This window comes from Protobothrops mucrosquamatus, unplaced genomic scaffold, assembly GCF_001527695.2.
Source record: "Protobothrops mucrosquamatus isolate PMUCROS unplaced genomic scaffold, P.Mucros_1.0 scaffold926, whole genome shotgun sequence".
Lineage (NCBI taxonomy): Eukaryota > Metazoa > Chordata > Lepidosauria > Squamata > Viperidae > Protobothrops > Protobothrops mucrosquamatus.
Window position 1 is genome coordinate 319,381 of NW_015387177.1, and position 12,462 is coordinate 331,842.

General features: G+C 44.9%; 1 protein-coding gene across 1 annotated transcript; it reads left to right on the top strand.

Annotated features, from left to right (window-relative positions):
- Positions 1–1,251: 1,251 nt before the first annotated feature.
- FASLG (Fas ligand) lies at positions 1,252–12,219 on the top strand. Its single transcript, XM_015819452.1, has 4 exons — positions 1,252–1,542; positions 1,697–1,742; positions 6,843–6,896; positions 11,825–12,219. Exons 1-4 carry the CDS (start codon positions 1,252–1,254, stop codon positions 12,217–12,219), a joined length of 786 nt encoding a protein of 261 aa, XP_015674938.1.
- The last annotated feature ends 243 nt before the right edge of the window (positions 12,220–12,462 follow it).

Below are 12,462 nucleotides of genomic sequence, written 5' to 3' on the forward strand. Positions count from 1 at the left end.
GGCAAGCTGTTCCACTGATTGATTTTTCCTCATTGTTAGGAACTTTCTCCTTAATTCCAGGTTGCTTCTCTCTTTGATCCGTTTCCAACCATTGTTTCTCGTCCTGCCCTCTGGTGCTTTGGAGAATAATTTGACCTCCTTTTCTTTGTGGCAGCCTCTCAAATACTGGAACACTGCTATCATGTCTCCCCTATTCAGGGCTTTTTTTCTCGGAGAAAAGGTGGCGGAACTCAAACCTGGCCACGCCCTCATCAAACCCTAGGACCGCCCCTTTAGAGAACAGGAATGCAAGTAAAATTTGGGAGGGGCTATTTCCGGTGTGGGAGGGGCTATTTCCGGTGCGGCCGGCCCGGAAAAAGGTGCCGGAATGCCGTTCCGCCGCGTTCCGGCTGAAAAAAAGCCCTGCCCCTATTTCTTCTTTTCTTTAGACTAGCCAAACCCAAGTTCTGCAGCCGTTCTTTGTATGTTTTAGTCTCCAGGCCTTGGATCATCTTAGTTGCTCTTCTCTGAATTTTTTTCCAAACTCTCAACATCTTTTTTGTGATATGGTGATCAAAATTGGCTGCAAAATTCCAGGTGTGGTCTTATTAGGGTTTTATAAATCGGTATTAATACTTTGCGTGATTTTGATTTTATGCCTCTGTTTATACAACCCAGGATTGTATTAGCTTTTTTGGCTGATGCTGCACACTGCTGGCTCACGGTTAAGTGATTGTCCATTTGTCAAGGTCCTTCTCACAGTTACTAATTTTAAGTCAGGTCTCACCCAATCTGTACTTGTACCTTCGATTTTTCCTGCCTAAATGTAAAACTTTGCTTTTCTCCACATTGAAACTCATTTTGTTGGATAGGGTCCATTGTTCAAGTTTGCCTAGATCTTTTTGGATCCAGTTTGTTTTCTGGGGTGTTGGTTTTGTTTGGGGGGAGGGGTTGTAGATGTCAGATGTTTCTTTGTTTTGTTTTGTTTTTTTGCAACAGATAGCTATGCTTTTTAATTAAGCTTATTTTAAGGATGATACCACTTGAGGGTGGTTTTGGAGCTTCTTCAAAGCACCTCCTTGTGCATGCAATTATCTAGCATCACAACAGTGGGCGGAAACTGTGAGGTTTTCAGCAGTCAACCCCAATGTTTTTCAGCTTTGGATGCAGTTGCTTTGGAGATACAGTGCAGGAAGAGAGCATTTCAATGACACGGCATCTAAGATTATCTTAGCAGCAGTAAGGGAGACTCAATTTATGCATCTTTCAGTCATGCAACAAAATCAGTATTGTGGTTATCCCCAGATCTTCTGGACAAACAACAGTGCTCTTTCTAGCTCAGACTGTGCTCCTCAACTGCGACTGTACCATTCTAGTGAAATTGTGCCAACTCAGGACATTTGCTTACCATTGCCTGTGCCAGGGAGGAAAAGGCATAATCAGAATCATGGAGATGGTACATGCCTTTGTTTCCTGGTGGTATTTTTGCTGATTCTACTTGCCATCATGGGGGTCGGGCTGGCAATGTTTCAGATCTTTCACTTGCAGAAGGAACTTCAAAAGGTAACATCTCAATTTTGAAGCAGGGGGAAAGTACATAAGATATCTCTACTAGTTGGGAGAATGGGTCTGGACTTATAGAAGCTTACCTAGCTATGTAAACTTCATGGGGTGGCTTTTCTTTCCAAATATACCTGTATGTTTCTTGCTTTCACAGTTTTCCAGCTCTGGATGTATCCCTCCATCTCCTGATATGCTGAAAGGTGAGAACTCCTAGTCCTGTGAAGATTGGGAAGATGCAAAGCAAAAATTGTGTTTTCTGGTAATATAGCTGAATTTCACTTCATAGCTTTGCACATGTTATAATCCTCCCATTATTACCTTGAAATAATGGAATGAGTCTTAGTTAGGAAACAAATAACTGGTGCAGGCTTGGAGTATAGGCAAAATGGAGAGAAAGACAAGAAGGCAAGTCCAAAAACTTTAAGGAACAGATTTATAAAGTACCACAATATAGAACAGGGCTTTTCCATGCAAACTCCTGTGTGAAAGGAAAAAAGACCACAAGTTGCCTACTTTTCAGAGCCAAATTTTAATATAAAACCCCACTGTTAGTTCCACAAATTCAGCAATAAGAATCAGAAACATCTGTGGAGGGAATCATTAAAATGGCACAGGTAATCAAAGCCTCACCCCTTTCTATAACTTTTGCATATTTAAAAGGGGGAAGTTTCAGTTGCTCTGTTGTATCGATCATGGTTTTTTTTTTTTTTAAAAAAAATATTTTCATTCATTCATTCATTCAATTTCTATAGCAATTTTATTATATTATTTGTTGTGTCCTGAGCCTGCAAAAGCAGGCTCGGGACGTTGCAAGAGTCCCGGGCATTTGCAAAAGCTGCCCGGGACCAGATTGAGTGGCGCCGGCCTTGCGTGCATGCGCAAGGCGGGAAAAGACTGCCGTATGATTGGTTGGATTTGCCCGGGGATCAGAAGGTATAAATAGAGGCCTGCGTGCCTCTGCTCGGGTTGTTCGTAGATTGGAAGCAGAGAATAAAGACTTGTTAGAAATGCTTCGTCTCAAGCGCCATTATTCTCCGGACTTAACATTATTGATGTTCTTGACTCCCGCTGACCTTGTCCTTGGTAGCAACTGCTCTTAAACTACATAGTCTCTGTCTGCCATACATGCCATACATCCTTAATGCATCTAAAATCCTCCTAAATGGTTACTGTGTCTGGCTCACCTTTCTCTGGTCAACAAGTCAAATAATAGTACAGAACAGAACAGAATAGAGCTGGAAGGGACCTTTGAGGTCTTCTAGTCCACCCTCCTGCTCAAGCAGGAGAACCTACACCATTTCAGACAAGTGACTGTCTAGTCTCTTATTAAAAACCTTCAGTGATGGAGCACCCACAATTTCTGAAGGCAAGCTGTTCTATTGGTTAATTGTCCTCACTGTCAAGAAGTTTCTCCTTAATTCCAGGTTGCTTCTCTCTTTGGTCAGTTTCCAATCATTGTTTTTTGTCCTGCCCTCTGGTGCTTTGGAGAATAGTTTGATGCCCTCTTCTTTGTGGCAGCCCCTCAAACAGTGGTGGGATTCAGCCGGTTTGCACCACTTCAGCAGAACCAGTAGCTAATGTTTTGTTGCCCTGGCCCAGAATGGACTTTCTGAAGCAGCATCCACACAGAGAACTGGTTGTTTACATATTTGAATCCCACCACTGCCCTCAAATACTGGAATATTGCTATAATGTCACCCGTTTCTTCTTTCCTTTAGACTATCCAAAGAAACCCAAGTCCTGCAGCTGTTCTTCATATGTTTGAGTCTCCAGGCCTTTGATCATTTTAGTTGCTGTACTCTGAACTTTTTCCAAAGTCTCAACACTTCGCATGATCTTGATTCCTTGTGTCTGTTTTTACAACCCAGGATTGTATTAGCTTTTTTGGCTGCTGCTGCACACTGCTGGCTCATTGTCAAGTGATCATCCACTAGGACTCCAAGGTCCCTCTCACAGTTACTGTTTTTGAGCCAGGTCTAGCCTAACCTTTACCTATACCTTTCATTTCTCCTGCCTAAATGTAAAACTTTGCTTTTCTCCACATTAAAACTCATTTTGTTGGATAGGGAAAATTGTTCAAGTTTGTCAAGATCTTTTTTGGATTCTCAGCTTGTCTTCTGGGTGTTGGCTATTCCTGCCAGTTTAGTGTCATCTGCAAATTTGATGTGTTCCCCTTCAATTTCCTCATCTAAGTCATTGATGAAGATATTAAAGAGTACTGGGGCTAAGACGGTGGCTTGTGGTAACCCACTGCTTACTTCTCTCCATGTGGATGTAGTACCACTGAAGACTACTAGCTGAGTATGGTTTGTCAGCCAGCTACAGATCCATCTGGTGTTGATGTTGTCTATCTCACCTTTTTCTACCTTACTAAGCAGCAGGTTGTGGTCTACTTTGTCAAATGTCTTACTGAAATCTAAGTATACTAAGTCCACAGCATTTCGCTGGTCTACTAATTTAGTCACTTTATCAAAGAATGAAATAAAATTGGTTTGGCATGATCTGTTTTTAACAAACCCATGCTGGCTGCTAGTTATAACTTTGTTTGCCTCTAGTTGTTCGCAAGTCTGTTTTTAATTATCTTTCCAGGATCCTCCCAGGTATTGATATTAGATTGATTGGTTTGTATTTTCCTGGGTCTGTTTCTTTTCCTTTCTTGAAGATGGGAACCACATCAGCCCTTTTCCAATCATCAGGTACTTTCCCGGTGCTCCAGGATTTTTGAAAGATATGGTGCATTGGTTCTGAGATAACACCTGCCAGCTCCTTCAGAACTCTGGGATGTAATCTGTTGGGTCCCGGTGATTTATATTCATCAAGGTTGGATAGGTGTTCTCTTACTATTTTCTTGCTTATTTTAATTTTTGTTTCTACTTTATCTTTTGCAGTAGTTTTTTTGTTTGTCTGTTGGGTTATAATTTATTTTTGTGTGAAGACTGATGCAAAGAATGAGTTAAGCAGCTCTGCTTTCTCCCTACTGCCTGTTACTTCCTTGCCATCTTCTCTCTTTAGTTTCCTTGATTTTTTCTTTTTATTAATATGTTGAAAGAAACTTTTTTTATTGTCCTTGATTTTTTTGCAAGCCTTTGTTCATTCTGAGCCTTTGCTTTCCTGACTTCATCTTTGCATGTTCTAGCTGTCTACTGATAATCAGCCTTAGTTAAGTGTCCCTCTTTCCATTTTTTGTACTTGTCCTTTTTATCTTTTAATTTGTCAGAGAGAACTTTGTGCAGCCATTCTCGTTTCTTCTTGAATTTCTTGTTTTTCTTTTTCAGTGTTATTGTTCTGGACTGCACTTTTATGATCATATTTTTCAGAGTTTCCCATGCTTCTTGAGTTGTTTTCCCCTTTAGGATTTTTGTCCATGGAATCTTTCCTAGGTTCTCTCCGAGTTTGTTAAAATCAGCTCTTCTGAAGTTTAAGACACTGGTTGGATTATTTTCTATTGCTTGTGTTTGCATTATATTGAATTTCAGTATGACGTGGTCACTTTCACCCAAGGTTCTGGCAACTTCAACTCCCTCTATCACTTCTTCTTTATTAATTAGAATTAAGTCCAGTAAGGCTTTACTTGTAGCTCCCTCCTCCACCTTTTGGATGATAAAGTTGTTGGCTAGGTTGGTTAAAAATCTGTTTGATCTCCCACTCACTGCAGAGTTTGTCTCCCAGCGACTACTGTGGTATGCTTCCTACATATGTTTGTTAACTGATTGGCAAACAGTTCATCTATTTTTTCTGATTGCTTGGGTGGCCTGTAATATATACCTATGGCAATGTCACTTTTTCCCCCTTTTATATTGACTCATATACATTCTGGAGGGATTTTATCTTTGATCACGTGGCATTTCTGTAGATATGTAGTATTCTCTTACATATAGTGCAACTCCCCCTCTTTTTGTGGATCTAATTCTTTTGAACAATTTGTATCCATCCATCAGTACATTCCAGTCATGGGTTTCATCCCACCAGGTTTCTGTAATGCCAATTATGTCATATCCACCCTTGTGTACTATTGCTTCTATCTAGTTCACCCTTTTGTTCCTCAAGCTTTGAGCATTTGTATATAAGCATTTAAGCCCTTTATGTCTGTCCGTGGGTATGTTTTCTGCATCTCCTGATTGTTGCTTGAGTTTTTCTTTTTTCTCATCACTCCCTACCTTATTGTTTGATTTGTTTTCTTGGGATTTATGACTGATTTTGTGTTCTAGAGATTCTAAAGATTGCCCACCCTTCCCCCTCAATTTTAGTTTATGATAAGTAAAGATAAAAATACTACTCTAAATTTATATAAAACAACTTAAAGCCTTAGTACATAATCCTTCTTCTTTTTTTGGCCCAGCATTTTCTTTGAAAAATTTGTTCCTTTTGTCCTAAATGAAAGCCTTTGTTACTCATCCATCTGGACCAGGTTTCTGTAAAAATTCACATTTATTTGTTATTCTCTAATGTCCCCTAACATTCAGTGTTCTTAAATACAATCTTCTCTATTTGTTGTTGTTAGTTGCGAAGTCGTGTCCGACCCATCATGACCCCATGGACAATGTTCCTCCAGGCCTTCCTGTCCTCTACCATCTTCTGGAGTCCATTTAAGCTCACGCCTACTGCTTCAGTGACTCCATCCAGCCACCTCATTCTCTGTCGTCCCTTTCTTCTATTGCCCTCAATCTTTCCCAGCATTAGGCTCTTCTCCAGTGAGTCCTTCCTTCTCATTAGATGGCCAAAGTACTTGAGTTTCAACTTCAGGATCTGGCCTTCTAAAGAGCAGTCAGGGTTGATCTCCTCTAGGACTGATCGGTTTGATCGCCTTGCAGTCCAGGGGACTTGCAGGAGTCTTCTCCAGCACCATAGTTCAAAGGCCTCAATTCTTTTGCGCTCAACCTTTCTTATGGTCCAACTTTCACAGCCATACATTGTAACTATTTATGATATCTTAAAAATATAAAGATATGCATTTTCATAAGTAGATGACTTGTTAGTAAAGTTTTTCACTGACATTTGTGCTGTTATGAAATTGGTTTTGGCAGAATATCCCCAATTTAATTTTATTGGAATGCATAACATTTCCTAGTCTAGACCAATCCAGATTTCCTCATACAGTATATCAAGTTATTTGAGGCAATCAGTGCTGATTCTTTGGAAAATCTAGTTTTGGCTTCTTTAGGATTGCTTTATGAGACTGCTTTAAGAGACAAAATCCAATTAGGTTGCATCTTGAGTTTTCTACTTTCATTTTCTGAATTATCCTTCTGATGGCACCAAACAGTCATGAACTTCTTTTTTTCTCTTCTGCTGCAATGTAGGAGCTCTGAACAGAACAGCAGAAAAGAAAGTCAAGAGGAGTGCACATTTAACAGGTAGGCAGCAAAAACACAGATTGCCGATATATCTAATTCCCTTCCTTTGCTCCGCCACCTCACCCCCAGAGGGCTTATTCCCTTTGTGGAAGCATGTTTGAAACCTTTGCTTTGGCTTGCTGCCAAATTGTTAGCCTGGCCATCAGGTCAGCAAAGCTCAGGAAGCAAAGTCCTTTCAACATTGCACAGCATAATTATTGTCATTTCCCATTTTTATTATAATATAACCCACCAAGAAGCAATTCCAAATCCTGTGGAGTTTTCCCCAGGAACAGATTTGACAAAAGTATAGGCCAGTGATGGCGAACCTTTTAGACACCGAGTGCCCAAAAACTCCCCTCGCCCGTCCCTGCCCCCGCTCCACCTCTGCCCCTGCTCCGCCCCTGCACCCCTCCACCTGCCCACAGGGCCAACTACCGCCTCCACAGCCCACTGCAGATCACCCAGGTGGCCCTGTAGTGCCATGGCAGCTACGCCCTCCACCTGCAACCTGCAGCATCATCTGCACACAATGGGACGTGAGAGCAGAGTCTTGTCCCTGCTGCCCAGCTGCCATGTCCTTGGCTATGCTGCTCCGTGCGGGCCACGGCTGGGGGCGACTCTCCTCCGGGGGTCCTGCTGGTGAGGAGGGACCCACGGGGGGGTGGGGGTGGGGCAACGGTGCGCGTGCCCACAGAGAGGGCTCTGCGTGCCGCCCCTGGCACACGTGCCATAGTTTCGCCACCATTGGTATAGGCTTTTAAAATCTGCGACCAAAGATCCTCTGCATGTTTGCCAAGGAAAGTGAGAAGCTTCCACCTCAGAGGAACAGATGTTGCTTAACATTCTTATCTTGACCACACTTGGAATACTGCATCCAGTTCTGGTCACAATACAAAAATGAATTTGAGACTCTAGAACAAGGGTGTCAAACTCGATTTCATTGAGGGCCACATCAGCACTGTAGTTGCCCTCAGGGTGCTTGGTGGGTGTGGCCAGGTAGGGCATGGCCAGCTCATCGCTCATGCCAGAGAGCTCCTGGGGGAGACTAAGCAGGACTGGGAGGGATCCAGAAGTCTCCAGTAGAAGGGGGTGGGACCAGAGGGGGTGCAGGAGCCTGATCCACCAGAGGAGCCTCACCAACTCATTTGGGCTGTGCGGGGGACCCTGAATGGCAATGGGCACCTGGTGCAGCCCTTAATCTCTTGGGGTGCTGGGACCCCGCAGCCTGGCCCCACTTCCCTGAGGGGATGCCCGGCCATGCATTCCTCCTCCTTGAGGCTGCTACTGCTGTGCTCACTCTCTTGCTCAGGCTGGGCTTCCTGGACTGGGGGGGGGTGAGGGGCTCCTGCTGGACGAGGCTGCTGCTGCAGGTGCCACCACCATGAGGTGAGGCAAGGCGAGGCAGGTGGCAGGGCAGAGGTGACCTGACTGCAGGACCCCAAGCTGTGTGGATGCAGGACATGTGGGGCAGCTCTTGGGCTGGGCTCGAGCAAGGAGGAGTAGGGAGGGGAATCCTGGCTACCTCTTAGGGACAGGGGCTCCCCACCCTTCCTGTTCACCAGAGCCATTGGTGGTGGTGGAGCGGGTGGCAGGCTCGCTGGAAGATGAGGTTGGACGGTGGGGGCCGAGCACAACATGGCGGTGATGATGACCAGCTGGATTGCCTTGCCATGTCCCACCATCTGTCTTTGCTTGCCTGTGGCTGCTGCAGCTGAGATGGGGCAGGCAGCCACATGGTACATCCAGCATGCCAGATCTTGTGCCTCCACCCCATGCCTCTGCCTCTGCCTGCTGCTTGGAGGGCCAGCGCAATGGTCGTGGTGCTCAGACCCACCTGCACTGCATGGGCTATGGAGTCCTGGCTGCCTCTTGGGATGGGGGCTCCACGCCCTTCCTGTTGACCAGGGCCATTGTGGTAGGGTGGCGGCTGGGAGGCACATGCCATGTGTGCGGCGGAGCTGGAGGACAAGGTTGGACGGTGAGGGCTGAGTGTGCAGAGGCTGCAGTGGGGAGCCACCTCTGCCCCACCATCTCCCTTGCCTTGCCTCACCCTGTGGCGGTGGCACCAGCAACTGGCAGAGGCAGAGGCACAGTGGGGAGGCATGCAATCCAGCCCACCAGATGGCCTGCTCCATCCCACCACAGCGGCCATGGGCAAGCAAAGACCGATGGTGGGATGGAGCAGGCCTCTGCCTGCTGCTTGGAGAGCTGGCCTGGTGGTTGCAGTGCTCCGACTCATCTGCGGTGCACGTGCTGTGGAATCCCAGAGTGCACCAGCTGAGGGGCCAGTGGGCTGCAGCTGCTGCTGGACACCGTCAGCCTCCATGTGCTCGCCACCTCCTGTGAGTGTACTTGGGGAGTGCCCAGCCAGGCTGTGGTTGGCCATGGGGTGGTCCCTCACTATCTCCTGGGTGGCCCCATGGGCTAAATCTGGGCCCACCTCAGGCCAGATTTGGCCCAATGGACTTTTGTTTGATGTGTCTGCTTTAGAAAGAGTGCAGAGAGGAGCAATAATGATAATTAGGGGACTGGAGGCTAAACTCTACGATGAATGGTTGCGGGAACTACGTATGTCTAGTCTAACAAAGAGAAGGACTGGGGCGACATGATAGCAGTCTTCTACTATTTGTGGGGCTGCCATAAAGAAAAGGGGAGGGGGTCAACCTATTTTGCAAAGCACCAGAAAGCTAGACTAGAAGCAATGGATGGAAACTAATCAAGGAGAGAAGCAACCTAGAACTAAGGAGAAATTTCCTAACAGTGAGAACAATTAACCAGTCAAATGGGTTGTCTTCAGAAGTTGTGGGTGCTCCATCACTAAAGATTTTTAAGAAGAGACTGCACTGCTTAAGCAGGGCATTGGACTAGAAGACCTCTAATGTCCCTGCCAACTCTGTTATTCTGTTATTCATTATTTGAGGGGCTGTCATAGAGAACAGGGGTGCAATGACTCAGTGGTTAAAGATGCTGAGTTTGTCAGCTGGAGAGCTGACAGCCCAGGTTTGAGACTGGGAGCTCTGTGCAATCGGATGAGCTCCTATTACTTGCCCCAGATCCTCCCACTAGCAGTTCAGAAACATGCAAATACAAGTAGATTAATAGGTACTACTTCAGTGGAAATGTAACACTGTTCCATGCGCCTTTGGCATATAGCCATGCTGGCCACATGAGCACAGAAAATGTCTTCAGACAATGCTGGCTCCCTTGGCCAAGAAACAGAAATGAGCACTGTGCTCTAGAGTTGGGCACCACTGACAAAGAAACCTTTACCTTTATATAGAGAACATTCTCTATTCTCCAAACATCTGAGGGCAGGACAAGAAGTAACAGATGGAAGATTATCAAAAAGCTATCCAACCTAGAATTAAGGAGAAACTTCCTGACAGTGAGAACAATTGATCATTGGAATGGTTTGCTTCCAGAACTTGTGGGTATTTCATCATTGGAGGTTTTAAAGAAGAGATTGGACAGTCATTTATCTGGAATAGTGTAGGGTCTCCTGGATGAGCAGGGTGCTGAACTAAAAGACCTCCAGAGTCCCTTTCAACTCTATTATTCTGTATTCTATTCTTCGTATTGCAGATAACATTTGACAAGCTTAACTTGCATGTGGGGTAGTACTAGTTTATAAATAGGATGACCCATGCCAACCAACAGAAGAACAAGCTACCGGTATTTTTGTTACCTTTTAACATCCCACATCCTTTTAAAAAGCAAGCAACGTTGTCCTAGACAAAAAGGACAAGGTTTAATATCAAAACTATAGTGACATATTACTCCCCATGCAGAAGATCAGCCTTTGTACTCTACTGAAGAAAGGCAATTTGAGAGTGTTAACATCATATTTTCTTCCCCATCCTGTTCTCATCTCACAAATGGTCTGTACTTGAATCTTTATTGGGGTCAGCTGAATGTTGCAATAAGTGACCCACTCTACATATGGAAGATTTCACCAAATATGGGTAACCAAAGGGATTCATTTCTGAATATTCTCTAAGAATCATGGCAATTACCTAATATGCAATTAATTGCTATTTGGTGCATTTCAATTGAGGACCAAATTAGTGCAAGTTGCTGTGGATGCTGTGAGATGCAGGTAATATGCTAAAGCAAGAGTTAAGCATAATAACCAGCAGTGAATCAAGGCATCTGAAACAAGAAACAAAGTAGCAGAATGATCCACCTGGGAATAACTGAAATTCCAGCCAGTTGGCTAGAATTGCAAGATTCATTTGACCTAAAGAAAGGAAGGAATGTGCAAATATTTTGGCACCTACAGTGGTTTGATAGCCTCGGAGGCCATGGGGTCAGACATGGCTTCAGCCCAGCATGTCTCAGGTGGCTCCTCACTCAGTGAGCAGCCGCCCTTCTCTTCTTTGTCTGGGGCAGCCTCAGCAGACAGGTCCAGGGGTGCCCCGGTTGTGGGAGAGTGGCTGGCCGCTGCGGGGAGCTGTGTTTCACGGGTTACATCCGGGGAAAGTCGCTGCTCCATACTTGCAACTGCTGCTTTGGACTTCTGATGCTGCTGGGTGTGGTTCTTTGGGGAGGGGGGCCTGGGAGGCTGTGAGTTCAAATTATACCTTAGTCTGGGGGGACTGCAGGACTCTGAACCAGCCTCTCTCTTTCCCCCCCTCTCTCCCCAGCACACTTCACATGGTTGTTGTTGGGGGGGGGGGAAGGAGAGAAGGGAGGAGGAATGTTAAGGATGTTGGGTACCTTGAGTTGCTAGCAAGTAATAAGGGTGAAAAAATGGGAAAAAAGCAGACTGGACAGCCATTTGTCTGAAATGGGATAGGATCTCCTGCTTGGGCAGGTTGCTGGACTAGATGACCTCCATGGTCCCTTCCAGCTCTGTTATTCTGATAGGGGAATGGGGTCCCACAGCAAATGCTATTGATTGCATGAAATCTCTCCCATTTTCACCATGATATTTCATGTTTCTGTAGGCAAAGCAATTCAGCAATCTCATCCCCTGGAGTGGGAGACTATCCATGGACATGCCTTCCTTTCTGGAGTCCAGTACAAGAACAGGGGTCTAGTGATTGATGAAACTGGGCTCTACTTTATTTACTCCAAAGTGTTCTTCCGAGGCCAGACCTGCACTTCCCGGCCACTTGACCACATGGTTTTCAAGAGAAATCCATCTTATCCTGACAACCAAGTCCTGATGGAGAACAGAAAGATGAACTATTGTGTAACAATGCACATGTGGGGCAAAAGTAGCTATTTGGGGGCCTTGTTCAATCTTTCCAGACAAGATAGTGTGTATGTGAGTGTCTCTGAGCCCACATTGATTAATTCTGAAGAATCAAAAACCTTTTTTGGCTTATACATGCTTTAAAAAAACACAGTCAGTAGCACTTTCATCAAACTATTCATAGGGGTCTTCTAAGCAGCATGTGTAACATCTGAACTGGAACTACTGTGGACTTCTAATTTGCCTCCATAGGTTTAAAGAAAAAAATTTTTTTTTCCTGCTGGATTGCTTCAAGGTCATATACTGATTGGCAAGAGCAACAGGAAATCTTCAACTTCAAACACTGTCTTAGACTGATGAAGGAAGTTTTGCTTGGCTTGTGGAGCT

Bases quoted from the DNA above. Each gene is read 5' to 3' on its own strand.
- FASLG (XM_015819452.1), top strand. From the start codon at position 1,252: ATGCAACAAAATCAGTATTGTGGTTATCCCCAGATCTTCTGGACAAAC. The intron at 1,743-6,842 runs GTGAGAACTCCT...GCTGCAATGTAG, and splicing joins ATCTCCTGATATGCTGAAAG to GAGCTCTGAACAGAACAGCA. The intron at 6,897-11,824 runs GTAGGCAGCAAA...ATGTTTCTGTAG, and splicing joins GAGGAGTGCACATTTAACAG to GCAAAGCAATTCAGCAATCT.